The sequence below is a fragment of the Arachis hypogaea genome, chromosome 1, assembly GCF_003086295.3.
Source record: "Arachis hypogaea cultivar Tifrunner chromosome 1, arahy.Tifrunner.gnm2.J5K5, whole genome shotgun sequence".
In the NCBI taxonomy this organism is placed as follows: Eukaryota; Viridiplantae; Streptophyta; class Magnoliopsida; order Fabales; family Fabaceae; genus Arachis; species Arachis hypogaea.
In genome coordinates, this window is record NC_092036.1 from 10,851,451 (window position 1) to 10,874,493 (window position 23,043).

Consider the following 23,043-nt stretch of genomic DNA (forward strand, 5'->3'; position numbering starts at 1 on the left):
ATTTTTCTTAAATGTATGAAGTTTTTGATTTGTGATATACCACTTTTTTTACAAACACTTATTACTTGTTAAACCAAGAAGCAATAACTTGCACAAGGAAAAACCATCCCTTATTGGTGGTCCAAACCAATCTAATTTTGAGTTTGAATGATTTTTTTTCCCCATTCTTTGACAGAAATTTAAGACACATTCAAGGGTACTAATTTTAACAACTGTATTCACTAAATTTAAATTACAACAGAAACTCATCATTTTTTTACAATGGTGGCACTGATACAAATTAGATTACAAACAAGTTATACAAAGTGACTAGCAACATATATGATATTTTTTAACTCTACAAAACATATTATTGAAAAAACTATGGCTTTATTCAATGTACATAATACTTTCATGCTGATCCTTCACAAATTTGTTTGGATAATTGGATTTGGTTTTGCTCTTCTATTGTAAGATCAAAAGTTGCAACTGGATTCAACGCACAACCATAGACAAACTTTTTGTGCTTGAAGTCTCCATTGATTGATTCTTGAAGGATGGATCAGACATGGTTCTAAACAAAGCATCTTGATGAGTAACTTCTGTTTAACCCTTTTCAGAAAATATTATCCATATCAATTGAGGTAGAAAGAACACCATCATCTTCCCACTTTATATCCTTGGCCACTGGAACTTTTTCTATCAATTTTAGAGGAGCCTCTAATGGAGGTGGATTCTGCATGAAAATAAGCAACTCAAAGGTTGTTAGTATAATAAACCTGCTACAAGTGTTAGTTTCGAAATATTGATCTTGAGTTGAGGGGTTAATAATTTATTTTTCACTTTGTTTTATCTAATAATTGAAGAGGAGCCTTAAAGTAATGATTGAGTTGTTTCCGTGTGAACTCAAGGTCATGGGGTTTAAACCGTATAATCAGTCACTGATGTAAGATTAGGTTAGGCTGTCAACATTACACCCTTTGGGTGTGACCCTTCCCCGGACCTTGCGTTAATGCAGAATGCTTATGCACCAGGCTTTCCTTCGTCTTATCTAATAATTAACCACTCTAATTCTGTTAAAGATTGCGGCTATATTTTTCTGACTATGTTACAGCATGACTTTATTAACAAAAGAAGGAAAAAGAAGGGAGGTTTCCCATTTTAAGGTAATAACATCCACTCGAATAATATTGATAAATTCATATTTTATGATGATTTTTAGATTGAAAGGAGTGGAATTTATCAACTTAACTTGCACATATTCCTTGTAAATGCATGTTTTCGTGAATTTTCTCCTAATTATGCTTAATTGATTGAAACATACTTTTTAGGCTTTTAGAATTGTCAAATTCGATGCCTTGATATGTTCGTTTAAGTTGTTTAAGGTTTAGGAGGCAACTACCATGTTGCGGATTAAAGGCCAGTTGATTCCACGGAAGAATGGATGTTGTTTGATCTCATTGGCACCGGTGGTTGAGCCTAGACGACTGGCTGGATCTCTTTGCAGTAGTGCATTGATCAACTGCCTTGCTGCAAGGCTTGCCTGGAAATTTGCAGAAAGCTATCAATTGATGCATGATCATAGTATCCGGTGTGTGAACCGTTTATACATTTAGGTGTATAATTTAAATCTAGATATATAAAGTGATGAATACTGATCTTTCAATGCAAAATAATAATTTGTGTACCAAATAGAAATTTGAGAGCAAATGTCATGCATGTTCATGCTTATGCTTTATTATATGCATTGTGTACTTCACTTTACTCAGAATTGAGAATTGCATGATGCAATAACCTATTAGTATTTTACCGGGATGCTGCTCGGAAAGGTAAGATCCTTGTGTAAGATGTTGGAAAATGTCCTCTGTCTATTCTTTCCTCGAAACGGTGTACGGCCGTAGAGCATCTCATACAACAAGATACCTATATTTAGAAAATCAAAAACATAATTTGTAGATATTAGAAAAACGGGTACATATTTGTTATTAAGAATTTGATTTGATGCATTGTTAGTATAAATATATAGAAGGGGAGCCTCGGAGCAGCGGATGAGTTGTCTCCACGTGACCTCAAGGTCACGGGTTCAAGCCGTGGAAACAGCCACTGATATAATTATCAGGTTAGGCTGCGTACATTACAACCTTGGTTGCGGCCCTTTCCCGGACCCTGCGTTAAACGCGGGACGCTTGTGCACCGGGTTAGTATAAATATATACTTGAAGTTGAACAGTTTTCAACTGGAAAGTACACTAACAATAATTTAATTATGAAATTATGATAATATAGCAATGAATGCTCCTCCATAATTTGTGTGCAAGCACAAGGATGGAAGAACTTACCAAGGGTCCACCAATCAATAGCACTACTATGCCCAGCTCCAGTAATAATTTCCTGTTATATAAGCACTTTAGAAACCTTGTACATGACAATGATGATGATGATAATACATAAACAACAGAATAATACATTGACACTAGTCTTCTCCCTGGTTCAATTTTTTAACATAACAAACCTAATCTTTGTAGTGTACTAAGGTACTATAAAGAAAATACTGAACAGAAATCCACCATACAGGAGCTATGTATTCTTCAGTTCCAACAAATGAATTTGATTGTGTGACTGGCTCTGCAACAAATGTCGGAGGTGGTTGACTTCTCGATCTTCTTCTATTGCTAGGGGGAGGATGCTTAACAACCTGTAGGAATAACTTCCAATTTGAGTGTTCTAAATATTTCAAAGTACAACTCTAACATGTTGATCCATTTAAATTCTCCTATGAAATGGTAGTAAAGGTAAATGGTTTTATCAAAATGAATTCAATATGGCACAAGGATTTAAATAAGTAAGCCTATGTTTACAGAGAATAAGGATGCATACCTGGGGTTTACAATTTGTCATAAATGATAGATCAAAGTCAGTCAATACAACATGGCCTTCCTTGTTAAGTAATATATTTTCGGGCTTTAAATCTCGATAAATTATACCTAGACAGATGAAGTAAAAGAAAGCATTATTCATATTATTTAAGAACTAGAATTTTTTTTCTCTTCTCTTTCTTATCATCATTGAGCATAGTGACAATGTCGATGATTATATGCGAGCCATGTAGAACACACAAGCACAAAAGATATTATATAGAAGAAACAACCAGAAACAATGCCGAAATTCGTGGAAAGCTTGGAACTTGGGAGAAAGAAAACATGCCTATCTCAGTTGATGTGTCAGAAATCTTGGACTTAAGATTCTAAAATATGTCCAAAGGTACCATAGCAAATAGCAACACACAGATTGAGGATGTATTGAACACCAAACTGCCTAAGCAGGTGATACGAACCGATGAAAGGAGGAGATAATGATCAGCATACCTAAACAGTGCAGATATTCCAAACCAATCACAACCTCTGCTGCATAAAATCTGGAGATATGATATAAGTTAACATCATATAGAAGGGTCTACAATATGAATTTATAATAATATAGACATATATCTTTAATAATATTTAGTAAGATTATATAATTAGGTGAAGTGAGTATAATGATTTAGTAGCTGTAATTAGGCCTCCCAAGCTATAGCTTGATTTCTTATATGGTTAGTATATATTCAGCTCCATGTAACTGATTAAGGCACACAGTTAATATAGGAGTAATTAGGAACTACTCGTAATTAGATCATAATAACCAGTAGTTAACTAATTATAACTTGGCTATGTATTCTAACACAAATGCTAATTACTATTTTGATTACTCAATTGTTTAACTTATAATAAAACTATAAATTGTTAAGGGCATGAGATGATAGATTCCAATACTAGCAACCAAATAATGAAAAATGGAAACAAAAAGTACCTTGCTGAATCCTCTTTAAAAATCTTCATAGGTTGCTTGTCGAGCAATGCAAACAACTCTCCCCCGGCACAGAAGTCAGTAATCAAACATACATGGGTGGACGTCTGTAGAGACAAAGGAAACATTAGAACCATTAGTCAACAGCCTAATGTGTGTATGCCGGTCGTTTGATCCTCCACTATAGACCACCTCTCTACTCTACTATCAAGTGAATGAAGTAGATGGTTCTGATCGTAGACCTTACGAGATGGATAGAACGATGGTGACAGAGAAAGTGTTGAATAGAAGCTTATAAACTAACTACTCCCTACCACTTTGGAAGGATCTCATGTTAATCATACTCATTAACATATTTTTTATGTAATTTTGTATGTAATACTTAATGGACTTTGTCATAAGTTTTGTCATGTTTTTTCAATAGATTCATCCTAAGTTCAACTGACATGTTTATAACACTGAAGGGTTTCTGGATTTTAAAAAGGAGCCATGACATTTATACACAAAAAAAGAAAAGTTACCTCAAATGAAGTGTACAATGTTGGAAGAAAAGGATGATCTAGTAATGATATAATCTCTCTCTCGATACATGCTCGGTGGACCTGTAATAACAACCCGGTAACAATAACTAAACAAAAGATAACAATAACAATAACAGGATAGAGATTGGTAATTTGATATGGTGTGTTGAAAACAAAAATGTGAAATTATAACTACACTTGAGTCAGGTACTAGTTAATTAGTACAAAACAAAGCCACAGATTCATATAAATGGTATATATCAATCAAAATTTTCCCCACTTGTATTTCCAGAGACCTTGTTACGGTTTAACATTATAGACTTTTCCATTGCCTTCATTGCATATAGTTCGTTGGTACCTTGGAGTTCCACCAGATGAACACTGTCGCATAAATGAAAACACCAAGGTTTCAGTGAATTTAAGTCCTTGTAAATTTTAGTTTGTTGCTTATGTAGATTGTCAAGCACCAACTTTCTATAAAGCTTGAGCTACTAGATAAAGATACAAGAAGGCCTTTAGGCTTGAAGCACTAATAATGCATAATACTCTCTATTAAATGTTGAAATTCAAATTAATTTGAAGTATGATGAAAACAACGATTGAACTATTGACCACTTGATCAAAGAGGCCTTGATATTATGTCAATAATAAATAATCTTCTGTTAAAAGCTTTATCTACAAGAAATTACATTCAAATAGCAACATAGCCTTTTCAATGGAAAGGAAAAGATTATCAATATCAATGTATTAAAGGAAGTAAAGATGGGAAGGAAATCTGTTTAGAGAAGATATCCATAGTATGCATGCTACATATACAATTTATTCAGCCAAAGCATCTGAAAATTGTTACCTGCCAGTGTCTCCACAACCCAATGGCCTAATAGGCGAAAAATGATGCAGGCTGATTTTCTCACCCCTTGCAGCAATCTAAAATATTCAAACAAATAAATTCATAGAAAAAAATTTGTAAATCTCACTAAACAATGTCTATAAATTTAAAAACATCACACATTTCAGATGTAAAAATTTGTGTTACTATAACAAGACTTATATTTCAAATAAGATAATTTTATAGAATGGATCAAGTATTTGTCTGTCTTTACACCATCAAGGAACATTGCTGGTACAAGTTACATGAAACAAAGTTTGATAAGAGAATACATATTATTTGTGTAACTTTGATGACAAAGGAAGTAAAATATATACATTGGTACCTTTTTTATTGCTACCCAAGAAGGATTATCCTTCTTGTGAGGTAGTGGAAAGACAGGTTGAGAATGAATTGCCCATAAATCTTCTGGTCTCTTCAATATAAACACCCATAAAATGTCAGTCTCAAAAATAAATAAATAAATAAATAAATTCAAATGTAAAAACAATCTGCTAAGGAACCGTAGAATTCAGGCAGAAAATCCTTTACCAAGTTGGCATCAGGAAGTTCTCGAACAGCTTCGTCAACATTTTCTGCAGTGGCTTTTACCTGGAGGAAAAAAAGAATTATTCAAGCAAAATCTAATGTTGAGCAAGGTTCCTTGGGAAAAGAAAATGCATACTAAACTAATAACTTCAGTAGCATCAGAGTCACCTATGAGTTCATGGTACTTGCTGCTATTACCTTCACACAAATAACATTTTCACATATCTTTCATTTAACAATACAAGTTAATATTTTCACTAATTTTAAATATTTAATATAATTCTTAGATGCATTGCATTCACAAAATATTTAGATTTTACAGAACTAGAAATCAACAGGAAAATCTACAGAGTTTGAACAATTGAGCTAAAGGAGCATTTCTTAGAATTACACAACACTCACCAACTTAGCACTTTGTAACTCAGCATTCTCAGACAGGCGATTTTTTAAGGGTTCGACATGATCACTTCCATCTAACTGAACACCAATGAAGTATTGAAGTTCACCCTAAACACAAAATAGAGAAAATAATATTAATAAGATAACAGATATTGACTTTTCAATATCAAAATTTATTTGTTTTCTAGGAGCGTTGCAATCACCTTTTGGTCACGCATAGGTTGCAAGTGAAATAAATTCCAGAACTTCTTTCCTACAGATTAAAAAAAAGAAAAAACAAGAACAGGAGGGGGTTAGATTTAGAATACAAAAGCTGCAATGCACACATTAACCTGTTGATATATTATTCAAAGCTTTTAGGCATCCTCAAAAATGCAACTTTTTGTTTTCAGTTACTTATGCACACACACACAAAAGTGAAAATACTCAACAATTTGATCAAATGCTAACCACTCTTAGTATAATTGATCAACTGAACAGTAATTTCCCTCTGCTCTCTGATGGCATCTCTAATCTTTTGGACAGTTGCTTGATCTGTTTCTGGTCCTTGAAGAAACCTACACAATGGAACAAGGACATTACAGTTTCAAAATCCGAATTTAATGAAGTTGATATCAATTTAAACTTTAAAGATCTAAGGAAAAGGACCTTATATCCAAACCGCATATGATTTATCAGTCACTCATTTATCTTTTTAATTTACAAATAGTAAAAAATTGATTACCATAGAATTGAAAATGATAAAGTTTAAAGACTAGCTAACTCTAGTATAAAATAAACATCCAACAACCATAGAGGTTATTAAAAAAATCTCAACATTTGAAAGCATTCATATTTCTTTCTTTTATCACATGTTATTTCATATCTCATGTTGTACATTTGTCTCTAATACTAGAACATTCGGTTCAAAGAAAAACTACTAGCAAGTGGTAGAGGACAACAAAATCAGGAAACACTGAAACTATATGCCTCGTAGTTAATAGAATAAATTTAACTTTTATGTAGATAGAGTAAAATTTGTACCGACAATTTCTTCCCAAAATTTCTTCTCGAGTATATTCAGTAAGTTCAAGGAAGCTATCAGATGCAAATATCTGCACAGGGATCAATATTAATCACTTGAGGCAATGTTAGCAAACGCCAAAAATTAGTCACATTAAAGACGTCTGTTAAGTATATGCATGCATGTAGAACAATATGACAGTAACCAATTCAAGCTAAGATAATAAGATATTACAAATACAATACCAGCTCCAATGTCATAAAGAAGAGAAGAAAAGACAATGTCATAGATCACAGTATGAAGAGTTTGATTAACATAACAAATGAACTTGTATATCTGATATGTTTTCTAATCTCATAAAGGATGTAGAAGAATTAAGACTTCCACGATAATGTAGCTTAAACTTTATTTGTTATGACAATCTTATTAGAGAAGAACATAAGCAAGTGTCAATATAAAACTTCATCTTACAATTGGGCAATCTGGAAGTCTAGGATCAGAAATCACAAAATTCTTTTCTATCCGCTCCAATGTGGTTGCTAGATCTATTCCCTGCCTTATATCCCTCTCTCTCTCAGCGCGCTCCCAACTTTCGGTCCGGGTTATTTCCTGGGTCATCAATACCTCTGGCTCAATGATGGGTGTCTCCTCATCTCTCCCAGTAGAACTTGATCTCCCTTTAAAACTGGAAAAGGTTGGAAAACAAATTAAGCACATTTTCTGAACCCCACAAAGAACTCATACTCCCAAGCTAAACATTCATCCATAACATTGGATACAGTAAATACAACATGTAGTTACAAAGCACAAAAGTTCACTTTCTTTTTGTTTTTCAGTTAAATACTATTGAGAAAAGAGCCGAATTTTGAGAGAAATTTAAAGAAAATAAGTACCCCTTTAAAGAAACTCGTGCAGATTTTCTTGAAGCCTTGCTTCTCTCCTCATAAGAACTCAAGCGTGATGCATCAGTTTCAGAATTCTTGGGAGGAGTTTGTTTGCTAAATTTACTTGTATTCCCAGCTTCAACAGACTTTGGCAAAACAAATTCAAAATCAAACTTCTCTTTCTCTTCATGCTTGGTAGCATTTTCTTCAATCATAGGCTTACTAGAGGATTTTGGATCCTTCACAGTTTGGACAACCTCAGTGATGGAACCTAAAGCTCTCTCCTTCTGACGAGCTGATAAATGAAATTAGATGATTAGATGATTACACATAAACTCAAAATCACACATAATGCTAAAAGGGTTCAATATTTTACCATCATAACGAATCAATGATGTAGGTAATCCATTCGGTCGTAACGCCTTTTCACTCAATCCTTCTGTGTACTTGCTTACCTCAACCTGCATTCTGTAGTAACAGTTGTATAAGACCAACCCTCTTGAAGCCTTAAGCTATTGAATAAATTTCCAAGGATGGTTATATTTCTCTAGAATCATGTAGCTTCAAACCTTTGGTTAGGTAAATATAAAATCAAACCACATTTGCAATTAGTCAATGGAAGTTTCCATTAAGTTTTTACTAAAAATGCCAAGAGATCATTCTAATTAAAGCTTCTAAAGTAAGAAAACCAGGTAGGTAAGCCTGGACTAACCCGATGAATTTGATAGTGTTGCCATTGTCATCTTTAATGGGGGTAATAGTGAGAAGATTCCAGAATGGAGTTCCATTTTTCTTGTAGTTTAAAAGCCTGCCACAATAACTTTTCCCATTTCTAGTTGCATCCCGAATTTTCGCCACTTCATTCATGTCTGTATCGGCCCCCTGAAGAAATCGACTGAAACCAGAAAATTGCTGGTTTGATTAAAAAGATAACAATATTTTCTAGCTCAATACCTACTAAGAACCACTCTCACAATTTAACCCCAACCCTCACTGAAAATCACTAGAAAAGTTTTCCATTCATTGTTTAGTAAACAGGTTTCGGTTGAGATCCGAAACTAAAGATGCAAGTAGACTCCAACAGCATATATATATAGAAGCAGCACACATGCTCACCAATTCCTTCCAATAACCTCCTTTGAAGAATAACCAGTCATATTGAAAAAGCCACTGCTGGCATACATGATAGGACAGTCTGGCTTGGTTGCGTCTGAGACAACGAAAGTTTGTTGCAGCGTCGCCAACGCTTCTTTCAACTCTTGTGAGACTCTTGGGAACACCCCTGATGATGATTCGGATCCATAGTTCGAGTCTCCGGATGTCCTTGTTGATTCAACAAATCTATCTGATAAGTTTTTGGTTCTGTCACCATCAAAAGAGGAGCTTGTTTTCTCTGCTATTGCCTTTACACTACTTGAGTTCATTGGAAGACCCCATTCAGCAGTTCTCTCAGCTATGCTTGCTTCGGTTAAAGTTCGATGATTCGTGGAGTCATTGACTTTTGCTGCACTTTTAGCCCCTGAAAGATTGTTCATTGCAGAGTTACCATCATTGTTGAAACCAGAATCTCTGGAAAATGCCATCCACTTGTTCATAGTTTCTCTATTGCCGGAAGAATTAGAGGGTGCGATCGCCGGTACAGAACCCACGCCGTATTCCTCTCTTCTAAGATCTTCACTCACAGGAAGTTTAAATATTGGAAATGAATCTGGATGATCACTGCCAGAAGAATCAGGATCACACTTAACAGGTAATTTGAGTTTCTCCATTTATGAATTTCCTCAGTCACTTGGTGTGCAAACTAAAGGGTACCACCTAAATCATAATGGAAAAAAATAAATACATCAATATATAAACATATAAACATGTTCTTCAGTCTAATGGTCTTTGAATAACTGGAAACAACAACAATCATTGGAAGTCACACAAAAAACTTGTGAGTTATATTAAATGTAAAATGATGAATGCAGATACATACTTTATCATAATTGCATGGTGCTAATGGAATGACAAAGACATTAATTTCATACAACATATCACACATTGCATAATCAGAAGCTATAAACTATAATAAGGAGTTTCTTAAAGGGAAAGTAAACTCTAAAAATGGCAAAGCCTTTTGAAACTAAGCTGAGGGATTAGTTGGAGGATGAGTAACCTGGATTGTGTCAGAGCTCAAGCTCCAAACAGAAAGGATAATGTTTCAGAGTTCACATAATAAGTACAAGAACTTTGTCCTCAACAAAACATTATATGTATCTTCATAAATAATAATAATAATGTCTAAGACAAAGTTATGTCTAGTTAACCACTATTTTTATTCAATATTTTTTTTTTTGGTTGTTGACTAGGACTTGGATAAATTACTATGATCCCTTTTGTGGTTAGGTGATATTAAATATAATAATGTTTTAATTTTTAATCTTGAGTTTAATTTTGATGTATTGATAGTGTAAAATATTTTACACAATAATCTAATTATATTTGTTTTTTGGATGATTAATCACGTGGTTAATATAAAAAGTAATTATTTTTTATGACGTGTTATTATATAATTGGATGTATGTGTAAAACGGTTTTACAACGACAGCGCATTAAAATTAATTTTTTTAGAAAATAGAAAATTATATAATGTAATATCACCCAAACTTCAGGTGATATTAATGTCATATTTTATAAATTTATGTAATATAATTGTTAATTATATTTATATATCACTGAAAATTTTACTAGAATCAAAATTAAATAATTTTCTTACAATAAACCAAATTGGCCAAAAGTAGATTAATAAATTCAAGTATTATGGATAAAAACACAACTAACATGAAGAAATATCTTTTCCAGTATAATACAAAGTGTATATTATATGTGTACCATTTACTACCATTTATTTATCCCATATTTCTTGGTTGGAGGAAAAGCACAAGAACAAAGCATTAAAAATCATATAAAAAAATGTAAATTTTTTAATAAAAATAAAATAAAATTGAGGAGGTAAAGGGCTAAATATTTGTGAGGTCACAAAGGAATTGGCGTGGCATGTCGTTAAAGATAAATTTCACTATCATGTATTTAATATCTGGGTTCCCTTCTGAAAAATGACAAAGGAAAACGATATATACATATATTTAATATTTAGCATATAATATTAAACAAAATAATATTGGTATTTGCTATATGAGGTTAAGGAAGGTTGTGTTTAAATGGTGGTGGCAATTGGTGGTGTGGTGCTTAGAAGTTCCACGTGCATGGTTTCAACTTTCAATGGAAGAAGCTTCAATGGCTTGTCACCAATCACAAATGATCAAATATAATATGTATTGTATTATTTTTTTATTATTACTATTACTATTATAAGAAGGACATACATATAGATCTCACCATATTAATTTATTTATGGATTTAAGTTTTCTAAGGTAAGTATTATTGTGGAGTTAATTTCTATTTTAATATCTGAGATTGGTGAATTATACTGATTTAATTTTAGATCCTAATTGTGATAATTTAGCTTTTAAATTTAAAAAATATATTACATTAATTTCTCGTGTATTTTTTGTTACCAAAATTTAAGGTTATTGGTGACTTAATCCTTATGATGCCAGATATAGTCAAATGATGTCCTATGTGTTTTGGCGTTAAATAAAGATTGAAATAACACCGTTTGAAATTTTTCTCATATTAAAACATTACTCTTTTGTATTCTCCTTTTCTACTGAATTTCACAAAAAAAAAAAATTCATGAGTCAAACGCAATAAAGATGGGTGGAAATTGAGTGTTTGTGGTGACATTTTTGTTTATCATAAAGTGTTTATTGGCAAGCTTGGAGGTTGAGAACGGATATAAGAGTTCTTTTATAATTTTTTGGTAAGGATTAGACTACATCACTAATGATGATGAGTTCTGATAAACGAGGGACTAAATTATAACAATTGGAATATCAAAAATAAAATTAGTGTAATTTATTTAATTTAGGATTAAAATAGGACTTAACTCATTGTTGTGTGAAGTTTAATAAAAAATAAGAATAATATGTTTGGTTTGTGTTATTGTTTTTTATTTTTATTATTTAAAAAAATTTATATACAAAAAAGGTAAAAAAAATTAAAATAGTAATTTTTTTCTGTTTTTTTGTACAAAATTTTGATAATAAATAATATTAAAAATAAAAATACAAACTAAATACATTTTAAAAGTTGACCAAATCCATTTTTCATTTGACTTTATTATATATGATTACTAAGTATTCATTTAAAAAGTGAGATTGAAACTAAATAAGTGATATAAGAGAATAAATCATATATATGATATTGTAATGAGATCACTGAAAATAGTTGCATCTCTCCTAAGAAAACCTTATATAATATACCTAAAATTAAGGTTTTAACAAATCATCAAAAGGACTTATATTTAACAATGGGTTAGTTTGTTGTACTTATTTTTCATAGTATATAAACTTCAATAACATTAATATCTCACAAATGTTATATATAAATAATTAACTCATGTATAATTTAATATAGTTTGATATGATTTTAGAAATACATTAAATACACAATTTCAATCATTTGTGATAACATCTTATCACATGTACATGTACCAAAGTATGTTTGTTGCATTATTAATTTTATTACTATTATTATCATCCAAGACAAAGACCATGTGAGAAGTCCCTTTTACATGTTGTGCTTTAATGTATTGACTATGGAGGCATGACCCAAGAATTAGGGCAAGAAGGAAATCCATGAATTGATTATGGAATTGACAATTGCTTGATTCATAGAACAACGTCGGTGAAAGATTTGGTTTTGGTAAGGGTAAAAGACTAATTGTCCCCTTCTTGTTTTTTCTTCATTAATTAAATAAATAATATTATATGACTAATAAAATTTATTATTTTTAACCAATAATTGATCGATATTCTAAGTTCTCAGTATTATAAATAGAGTTTAATTATTCTGTCGGTTTCTATAATTTTACTGAATTTTCAATTAGGTTTCTGTACTTTTTTTTTTCAATTGAGTCTCTATATCATATAAGATTTTATAATTAAGTCCCTACCATGACAAAAATATTAAAATTAACGGAATATTCTGTTAAATTATACAAAATATTCAGTCAAATGTTTGATATATGAGCAATGCTAGGGAACCAAAAGGGTATTAACCAAAAATCCAAAATTTCTACGAGTTAATATATATGGATGTTTCTTCTGCTAAGTATCGGAATGTTTGATGTTCTTTTATATATTTTTCGAATTTTTTTGTATTGCAAATGTGAATGTCTCTATTTCTTTAAAAATTTCATTTTTTTTAATTTTATAGATATTTAATTATTTTTGCTAAAATATAATTAGATGTTTCTTTTGTTAAGTATTAGGATGTTTTTTTTCATACTAAATGAATGTTTTTTTTATATTTCTGTAATTGTTCAATTTTAGCTAAGATCAAGTGTGTAGTTTATAGTCTCTTTAATCATCAAAATAGCACCTAAATATCCACCAAACTATAGGAGAACGAAATGCGCATTCCCCCTACTCATCATCAATAAGATCTGAGGAATATCAACACCCTTCATGAACCACAAGAAATCCGATACGTTGAACTTCCCGCTCAGCTCCACCGTGTCCTCCCCCACCTTTCTCAGCGCCTCCGCTTCTCCTCCCCTCACCGGCCAACCCTTTCTTCGCCAAATCACTAAGGAACTTTTTCCTCTCTTGCACACCTTCTTCATGAACTTCCAATAGGATCCGTACGGGGCGAACACGAAGTCCTTGAATCCATATGATAGGCTCTTCGCGGCTATGGTTTGTGTGTTGGGGGGTCGGAGAAAGAGGTTTCGTGGATTTTGAGGAACTCTCTGGCGGCTTCAGCGGTGGAAGCCATGACGCAAGGCGGAGAGGGTTGAGAGAGAGAGAGAGGGGGTCTGTGTGATTGTTGGAGGTAGGCAGGTTAATGTGAGAGAGGAGAAGAAGGTTTTTATAGGTTTTAATTAAGTTTACCTAATTAATTTTAAATTTTTTAAATTTTGAATTTAAAAAATTTAAAATTAATTAATTATTAATATAAATTAATGTGGTTTTGTTTAATTTTTGGCCAGTAAACTTTTGGTTCCATATACTTTTTCTTGGTATATTTGTTTTGTTTAACGAAATATTCCGTTAATTCCAATGTTTTTGTCACGATAGGGACTTAATTATAAAATCTGATATGGTAGATCGAAACGGAAAAAAAAAGTATAAGACCTAATTAAAAACTCAATAAAACTATAGAGACCAATAGAATAATTAAACCTAAAAATAAAATATTGACTAAAAGTATTAGCTAATATTGGTAAAATGTGTTGGCCTTTTAATATTTTTCTAATTAAATTAAGTCTAGTACATATTTGTAACTACATTAAATGATTTTTTACAATTAACATTGATCAACAATTAAGTTTAAATTAAACTTATATTTTTAATTAAATAAAATCTATACAAGTTTTTAGTACTTCAGACGGCACCATGAATCTATGATATTGCATCACATTACAACGATCAAGTGAGTAGTGACTAATGAATTTTTTATTTTTTTGGTCTTGAGTGAATAATGAATATGAACTTATATGTGATCTTGATAATGAAGCCCATTTCAAGCCCTTCTTTTCTCTCTGGGGTTTAGGCTTTTTTCAACATGCATGGACTAACAAAATCTTTTTAATGTTGTAAGAAAAAGTTTTTGGAAAAAAATTCTCCAACTAATGTATTATAAGTTATAACCAATTCCCATATTAGATAACTCTTGGTCAAAGTCTTCAACCTTCAAGATCCCAATGGGTCGTGTGCTGAAGGCCCAAGATCAACATAAAACACACTTTTGAGTTAATATTCCTTGAACAAAAAAAAAAAGAGAGTTAATATTCATTAACAAAAAAAAAGAGTTAATATTCATTCATACAAGACTACGGTCAAGTGATTATTATTTATGTTTTGCAATAAGTGTATCCGAGTTCAAAAATTAGCTGAGGGTATAAGACATTAAGCAGTAGATAAAATTCTTACGTATACACAAATGTGGTATGAGTAAATTTATAATACCTAGAATTAGGAGATATCTAATTTATTGATTTTCATCTAAAATTAGATATAGTTTAAAAATGGTTTAATTACTCTGTTGGTCCCTATAGTTTTGCGAAATTTTCAATTAGGTCCCTATACTTTTTTTCCTTTTAATTGGGTCCCTATACGTTAATTTTTTTTCAATTTAGTCCCTATTAACGTTAAACGTCAAAAAAATGTTAATAAATTGTGAAATTACTTTTATACCCTTAGGGACCTAATTGAAAAGAAAAAAAATATAGGGACTTACTTGAAAATTCGGTGAAACTATAAATATTGAATAAAAGATATTCCTATAATCTCTATTCAATGATTCTAAGCCATAAAAAATATTCCTATAATTGCAGAACGGACATAGCATATCAATGATATGTTTTCCAGTTGATTAAGAAAACATATATCACTCGCAGCCTACAAACAAATATCTCACTGTTTCCCATGTATCCTCCTCAAAATTCGGTGGCATCGTTGGTTTACCTTTACAAAAAGAAAAGTTACAATTATTACTAATTCAATGCATACAAAGAATTGAAGCCAGGAATATACGTCAAAGAAGGAAAATAAGCTTGCAGTGTCAAATTATTGGATGGAAGGCCAAGGCACAGAACTGGATGGAAGTGGTTAATACTTGATAGATACATCAGATTAGTATCTTTTACATAAAAACTAGATTTAATTGGACCTGAACCTACAAAAATCAGGTTGAACAAATTATTATTGTGTTAGCAAGCGACCACTTACTGAGGGGTGATTAAGAAGGGTGGTAAGGAAATTAGAGGACCAACACCTCAAGTAGGCGCCATGAAAGTGTGGCAAGGGAGTGGAAAGGAGAGAGAATCATTTGTAATCACAGAGATATAAAGGAGAGGAAGAGAGAAGTAAGTAGAGGGAAGCAAATGGTGAGACCATGCCTGCTGAATTGTCAGGACAGCCATATATCTTTTACATTTTACATTTGCAAGATTTTATACTAATTTCTGTATGCAAGTCTCCCTTAATATTGCTATTATACAGATATCCATATCAAAGAAGAAGATTCAGTGGGTTAACTAAGAATTTCATTATATAATCTGTCATAGTTTCTGCCATCTGGCAACAACAACACATGGGCCCATAGTGGGGATATATTGCAGAGAACAATAGAGGTTAGTAACAGCTAACTTATTGGCATTCTTCCAAAATCAAAACACCCTGTACAAGATTTATCATCATTATCATGATGATCGAAAGAATCAGTGAGTAGAAGTAGAACTCAAACAGTGTTTTGAAAAGTATTACATCAAAATTGAATATAACATGCCATAGGAAAGAGGCATTTGGCTTGTTAACAGCAAATGTCAATAAAAATACAGAGAAAGCTAGCACACATTATAGAGTACGTGCAAGCAATGAAAATTTTTTTCCTGCATAGACAGATGGACACATCTTGCTTTCAGCTTATAACTTGTGCTTATTGCTGCAACGCTGAAAATGAATAAGAGTTCTCTGGCTTCCGATTTTGCTTCTCAAAGTTTATTTATTATCAATGTAACCAATGAACAAAATCTTATATATCTGCTCTATAAGATGCTTACCAATTAACAAACTTCGATTCAATTTCTAACCCAAAAATTGTATTAAGAACAAGCCATTAACATAACTCAAATCCCTAGTGTTAACTAAGCAGCTAAGAAATTCACTAAAGTGAGGCCCTTAACACAAATAAAATAACCCATTCATCACCCCCGAATTATACAAAATCCTCAAAAGGAAAAAGGACAAAAATTGAGGAGTATGGAACCTGTACGGAGCTTGATGAGGAGCTTCTTGGCGGGTTGAGGAGGCGTGGCTTTCTTGCGGGACAGATTTGCAGCGACGGCTTTTTTCAACATGCATGGACTAACAAAATCTTTTTAATGTTGTAAGAAAAAGTTTTTGGCAAAAAATTCTTCAACTAATGTATTATAAGTTATAACCAATTCCCATATTAGATAACTCTTGGTCAAAGTCTTCAACCTTCAATATCCCAATGGGTCGTGTGCTGAAGGCCCAAGATCAACATAAAACACACTTTTGAGTTAATATTCCTTGAAAAAAAAAATGACAGTTAATATTCATTAACAAAAAAAAAAGAGTTAATATTCATTCATACAAGACTATGGTCTAGTGATTATTATTTATGTTTTGCAATAAGTGTATCCGACTTCAAAAATTAGCTGAGGGTATAAGAGATTAAGCAGTAGATAAAATTCTTACGTATCCTGTGTATGAATGTGGTATGAGTAAATTTATAATACCTAGAATTAGGAGATATCTAATTTATTGATTTTCATCTAAAATTAGATATAGTTTAAAAATTCATAATATGTGTAAGTAAATGTGTGTGTGAATTCTGTATAATACATGTTACGGGAGTTTGACTATATTTTTATATTAGTTGTCGAAAACTTAACACAATTCTCTTCTTTTATCCGGATTTAGAATCGATTATGTACCGCAAACATAAACATAAATAAAATTGTGTGAATAGCGTATAATGACTTAAAAAAAAAAGTTAACATTCATCACAAAGATGTTAGTCTTTACTCATTTGCTCTTACAACATGATTAAGGTACCAAGTACCAACCTAACCACATACCAAAACAGAAAAAAAAAAATCACCCAATATTTTTATGAAGGTCAATGGAATTACTCACCAAAATTCACTCTATTTTTTATTTTTATAAGACAACTTAATATTTTAGTCATTTTTATAGTCATCACATTTAAACTCTTGTCGAAAACTATTTTTGATTGTCTATGATATTTTCTATTTTGATAGATTAAAGCGAATCTGAATTTTATTTAAAAGTCTATCGTTGGTCAATGAATTTGTGCATATGAATTGTTGCATGCACAAAATAAAATTCAAATTTCTAATACTTGTTTAAATAAATGAGTGACCATTTGACTAATCCAAGTTGATTTTTTTTGTCCAATACTAATATTCTAGGCTGACACTTAAACTCTAATTAATGACAATCCAATTATTTCTGATAGCAAATAACGATAAAATTATTAGAAAAACTGTATTTTTTCACAATTCACAAAGATTACTAACAGTTAACGTGACCTTTCTTTTGTGTGAAAATTCAGGTGAAGTCGACTTCACGTAAAATTGATATTTAAAAATCATTAAACAAAAATGTAGTCAAATCAATGAAATTATGTAACGAACTCTCTAGTATCAATTTCCACCTTGCGTTGACCTATGAAAACAGAGAGCGTTCAAATTGGCACTTCACTCCTTACAACATCTAAAATTTTCGGAATTTGGTGCTTTTTAATTTGTTTAATTATTTATTTTAGAACATGTGTTTAAAAACAAGTTGCAACTTGGAAGTAAAAAGAGATGATCTAACTAATAATGATACGGTTTGCAATTCACTTCACTTTCCAGAACGAACCAACTGCCAGCTATGGCTTCTGCTACGTCTTTCTTTGCACTCTCTCCAACTTACTCTCTCAAACACCAAAACGCAAACTCTAACCGTCGTTTATCCTTCTTCTCGCTTTCACCTTCAACGACGCCTCGTTTTGTCCCCGCCACTATCTCTTGCAACCTCTCTAACAACCATAATTACGTCGACGACCGCAACCACAACAACAACAACAACACTGAACGACCCCAATCTAACGCAATTCAAGTTTACACCCAAATTGAAAGGTAAAAGCTTCACTTTTTCGGTTTTTTTTTTTTATTATAATTCTTAGTTGATTCTTGTTTATAAGTCATGTTACTATAATCAAAGATTAACAAATATGATTAAGGATGATTAAATTTGGTCCTGAGATTTAAAATATAATCACCTTAGTCCTTGCAATCCGTTAATTGGATTAATTTAGCTTAGGAAATGAAAATATCATGATTATTCTGATTGAAAGATTATGATATGGTGTTCAAATATTGGGATTATTTTGATGGACTCTTGCAATGTTAGGATTTATGACTAACTTGACTAGTTTCTTAGCATTTACCAGCATTTACAAATGGAAATAAAATACTTAGGGGAAAAAATGTGGCTTTTTTTTCTTGGATTCCAGGTTGGTTACGGATTCTGTTAGACAATCACAGGATGCCTGGTGGGGTTCCAGAGATTGGAGTGAACTGGAGGTATATGCTTAATATTATTTTGATTTAATGTTCTTTTATAATTTGAGTATGTTTCTTTCTAATTTTTGAAAATTTTGATTTTACAACTTGATTTTTGTATATGGTTGAAAACTGATTTTTCTTAGAAACTAATCTGCTTTTTGTTTTTTGAAGTTGTAATTATTTACCCTGCCCTGACTTAGTAGCTGTGAGTTCCTTAAACTTCAAATGCAACAACTTGACTTTTGCTTTCAAGAATTCATTTTTAGAGACAGATAAATCTTTCCATACCATTTTTGTTTTCAAAAGTATTCTTAATCAATTTAGCACATCTTCATTGTACAATTTTTCAGGGAGCATGGATTATCAAACCCAAAAGTTCCAAACCGAAGTTTGTTGCACATTTTATCGGAGGTATATTTGTTGGAGCTGCGCCTCAACTTGCCTATCGGTGGTTTCTTGAGCGTCTCTCAGAAAAGTAAGTACCTGTGTTTTGTTCTTGAAATATTCGAATTCCAATCTGATCAGGAAATTCAGTTGAAAGATATTGTAATAACATGTTGATAGGGTGTCCCCAAAGCTTTTCTTCTTTTTCTTTCTAATTTCTTATTACAAATGCATATATTGTTATATTAGCATAGGACTGTTGCAATATCCCATATCCATTCCCTAACAAACTCTCTTCTCTTGTGTTAATTATCTTTATGTTTGGATCATGTGAGACTGACACTCATAGATCTAGGATCTGTCAATGAAAAAGGCTAATTGCAAAATCCTCTGTTACTAGGGGTGTAGTGATCATTGCAACACCATATGCTAGTGGGTTTGATCACTTCCTGATTGCAGATGAAGTACAGTTCAAATTTGATAGGTGCTGCCGTGCGTTGCAAGAAACAGTAAGTTTCTACTTATGATTCAAGGGCCAGTTTCTTTCTGGTTTAATTTTTCCTATTTAAGTTAAAATATTGAGTACATTCATTCATTCAGATCCAAGATCTTCCCATTTTCGGTGTTGGCCATTCTTTGGGATCAGTTGTCCACCTTTTGATAGGTATGTTTGAGATCTTCTGCCAAAGTTGATTGTGGAACATAAATGGATTTAAAGTTGTTTGTCTCAATAAATTGCTTTATTGTTTCAGGATCAAGGTATGCGGTGCAAAGAAGTGGAAATGTTCTGATGGCATTCAACAACAAGGTATTTAAATAGGGGAAAATTTTGGAAAACTTTGCTGTTGACCTTTAATGTGTATCTAAATTCATGGGTAGGAAAAATGAGAAAGTTGAAGATTATCCTATCCTTGTGCAATCTACCTAAATTTGTCACTATATGCAGTGACTTGGTATAAAGTCAAAGATCCAAGATGCAACATTTTTCCTAAAAATCTGTTTTAATAAGGTTATGTATTTGAGGTCTTCATTTTGAAACATGGTCACTTTAGAATAGAACATTTCTTCATTCCTTGCTTCTTTTTTATATCACTGTTCATTTTATAAGTATTTCTACCATTTTAGGCAGTAAGCAAGATGCGAAGAATTCTTAGTATCTCCTATATAAGCTATTATTGTAAGCTATTATTTGATTGACTAGCTTTTGTTCCATTGTTATAGGAAGCAAGTTCAGCTGTCCCTTTGTTCTCTCCAGTTATTGTCCCAATGGCTCAAAGCATTGGTCCACTCCTATCAGATATTTTTGCTTCACCAACTCTACGTGCAGGGGTCAGTATTGCTACATAAACTACCTTGCTCGGATATTGAGAAGACATCTATTTATGTTTCATAGGAGAAAAATCAATAACCTCCCTTGAGGTATGTTAAATAGACTTTGGCTCCTTCACTGATTAATGTCGTATTACAACAACCTTCCCTTCAAGTTGACAAAAGAAGGGGAAGAGATGAAGGAACGGTCATATTAAGATGTAGACAAAAATTCTATAAATATCTTGCTCCTTTTGGTGTATAATCCTATATTCATATAGGTCTATACTACAGGACCTTTTTTTCAGTCAAACTCTTAACATGATACTGTAACACATTGTTTTAGTCAAGTTCATAGAAACTTAAGGTGGTGTTACTTTATTTATGTGAAAGACAAATTTGCAATATCGCATTTTTTATAAAAAAAAAAAATAAAGGTTCCTTATGATGACAATTTGTTTCTCTTGCAAAAAGCTTTTGAAATTCAGGATAGGGAAATTGAATTGGAGAGTTTTACCAACAAATTAAAAGATGAACCAGCCTAGATTTTCTCAAGGGAGGTTGTTGCTATATGATGTTTATAAGTTAGGGCGTCAAGTGCTATATTACAAATACGAGGGGAATTCAATTCCTCATCTTTTGACCATGTCTCAACACTCAACAAAGGGTACTATAATTTCCCTTGAGTGCAATAAAGTAATTTACTAATTGCATAAATTTCAGCAAAATCCTTGTTGATTAATATTTTGAGTGTGGGGAAACTGTTAATTTCCATCCTGTTTGGAAGGACTGATAAATATGCCTTTTTCTATTGATGTTACTTCTTTAGATGGCTAATTTCACACACGAAACACTTGCAGGCAGAGATGACTCTGAAACAATTCGAAAATGTTAGTCCCCCCATTATGAAACAGGTTCTTCCTTTAGTTGAGCAGCTCCCCCCCTTGTACATGGATTTGGTCAAAGGAAGAGAAGATTTTATACCAAGGCCTGAGGAAACACGTCGACTTGTATGTGACATCTTTGTTTGTTAATATGCTTCCCATTAAAGTAATTTTGAGAAGGATTTATTTTATCCCTTATGCTGCATAACCTCTCAGCAGGCATCTTGGTTTGTTGTAGTTAGTTTAGAATCCTTGTCTAAATTCTAATTAGATTAGGTTCCTAACTGCATCAACTTCAACTGATAGTTATCTGAGGATTATTTTTTATACAAAAATAGTCCAAACACCAAAGTTTGTGAGGCTCTTATTGAAACTCTGGTTGTTAGGAATACATTAAATAAAATTGTATTTATGTGCTATTTTGTTTCTTGTTTCTTCAGATAAAATCATACTATGGCATATCCAGGAATCTTCTGATAAAATTCAAGGATGATTTAATAGATGAAACCCCAACTCTAGCACAGGTGCTTAGTTCAGAAGCAGCAATTAGCTCAGTGCTAGACATGTCAATTCGCAAGCTGCCTGGAGATCATGGTCTTCCATTGCAGCAGGTATTTCTAGTTCTTGCAATTATAAATTGATCTCTATAGATGCTGCTACTACCATCCTTAAATTTTTATTACACTCCTTACAGGCCTTACCAGATGTTCCACCAGCAATGGCCGATGCCGTTAATCGCGGAAGTGAGATTTTGTCAAATCTTACGGTAGGAACACCATGGGAGACAGTTGCCAAAGAAGTAGGGAACACTTTTGGTATCGACTCACAAGTTCTCCGTGCAGAAGTGTCGAAGGACATGGATCAGCTTGTGGATGTGATATCTTCTTGGATGGCCTCCAACGCAGGCCCTAAAGTCTTGAGGCCGTAGGGTGCAAGTTAATACTTATGCACCCTTTAAGTTTCAGTTTGTGTAGAAATGTATAGAAAAATCAAAGTTGGCATAAATATTGTGTAATACCAATCATGTGAATCAGTGAATCCTTACAGGTAAGTGATTAGAAGTTTAGAACTTTGTCTATCATTAGGTGATGTAAAAATGTGATATATGTTGTGATAGAAAAATTGATATGGAAAATAAAATTTGAGTATTGGAAGACATTCAAAGTTGCTTGTATGTTGTATGAATTTGAAGGCAATAGAGACCCTTTAA

The 23,043-nt window shown here is 32.3% G+C and overlaps 2 protein-coding genes and 1 long non-coding RNA gene across 5 annotated transcripts; 1 reads left to right on the forward strand and 2 right to left on the reverse strand.

Moving 5' to 3' along the window:
- Window positions 1-195: 195 nt before the first annotated feature.
- Window positions 196-10,415, reverse strand: LOC112796249 (phototropin-2). Of its 2 annotated transcripts, none has more exons than XM_025838629.2 (23): window positions 10,204-10,415; window positions 9,162-9,860; window positions 8,758-8,940; window positions 8,422-8,513; window positions 8,055-8,340; window positions 7,633-7,846; window positions 7,182-7,252; window positions 6,609-6,715; window positions 6,362-6,411; window positions 6,162-6,266; window positions 5,763-5,822; window positions 5,557-5,646; window positions 5,193-5,269; window positions 4,639-4,723; window positions 4,343-4,423; window positions 3,825-3,928; window positions 3,344-3,393; window positions 2,856-2,962; window positions 2,551-2,673; window positions 2,318-2,369; window positions 1,790-1,902; window positions 1,382-1,522; window positions 196-715 (listed from the first exon to the last, which is right to left on the reverse strand). In XM_025838629.2, the coding sequence occupies exons 2-23, from the start codon at window positions 9,812-9,814 to the stop codon at window positions 596-598; spliced, it is 2,964 nt and encodes a 987-aa protein (XP_025694414.1). In that variant the 5' UTR covers window positions 9,815-9,860; window positions 10,204-10,415; the 3' UTR covers window positions 196-595. The 2 variants fall into 2 exon arrangements, with proteins under 2 accessions (XP_025694414.1, XP_025694422.1); XM_025838637.3 differs by having other exon boundaries at window positions 10,024-10,240.
- A 4,066-nt stretch (window positions 10,416-14,481) lies between these two features.
- LOC140182536 (uncharacterized) lies at window positions 14,482-17,136 on the reverse strand. Of its 2 annotated transcripts, none has more exons than XR_011878375.1 (2): window positions 16,923-17,136; window positions 14,482-15,619 (listed from the first exon to the last, which is right to left on the reverse strand). It is a non-coding gene; the product is annotated as an uncharacterized lncRNA (long non-coding RNA). The 2 variants fall into 2 exon arrangements; XR_011878499.1 differs by lacking the exon at window positions 14,482-15,619 and adding an exon at window positions 16,178-16,333.
- Window positions 17,137-18,404: 1,268 nt separating this feature from the next.
- On the forward strand, window positions 18,405-22,991 carry LOC112796267 (uncharacterized). The gene is made up of 10 exons (XM_025838646.3): window positions 18,405-18,828; window positions 19,206-19,275; window positions 19,608-19,732; window positions 20,042-20,150; window positions 20,242-20,305; window positions 20,394-20,449; window positions 20,863-20,970; window positions 21,810-21,959; window positions 22,274-22,444; window positions 22,528-22,991. Exons 1-10 carry the CDS (start codon window positions 18,581-18,583, stop codon window positions 22,759-22,761), a joined length of 1,335 nt encoding a protein of 444 aa, XP_025694431.1. The 5' UTR covers window positions 18,405-18,580; the 3' UTR covers window positions 22,762-22,991.
- Window positions 22,992-23,043: the final 52 nt, after the last annotated feature.

What these genes read in the sequence shown, in the direction of transcription:
- LOC112796249 (XM_025838629.2), bottom strand. Translation starts at nt 9,814, where the DNA reads ATGGAGAAACTCAAATTACCTGTTAAGTGTGATCCTGATTCTTCTGGC. An exon ending in GAGGTTATTGGAAGGAATTG is followed by an intron (nt 8,941 to 9,161) that starts GTGAGCATGTGT and finishes TTCTGGTTTCAG; the next exon opens with TCGATTTCTTCAGGGGGCCG. An exon ending in AGTTACAAAGTGCTAAGTTG is followed by an intron (nt 5,823 to 6,161) that starts GTGAGTGTTGTG and finishes TTTTTCCTCCAG; the next exon opens with GTAAAAGCCACTGCAGAAAA.
- LOC112796267 (XM_025838646.3), top strand. Translation starts at nt 18,581, where the DNA reads ATGGCTTCTGCTACGTCTTTCTTTGCACTCTCTCCAACTTACTCTCTC. An exon ending in GAGATTGGAGTGAACTGGAG is followed by an intron (nt 19,276 to 19,607) that starts GTATATGCTTAA and finishes ACAATTTTTCAG; the next exon opens with GGAGCATGGATTATCAAACC. An exon ending in GCCGTGCGTTGCAAGAAACA is followed by an intron (nt 20,151 to 20,241) that starts GTAAGTTTCTAC and finishes TCATTCATTCAG; the next exon opens with ATCCAAGATCTTCCCATTTT.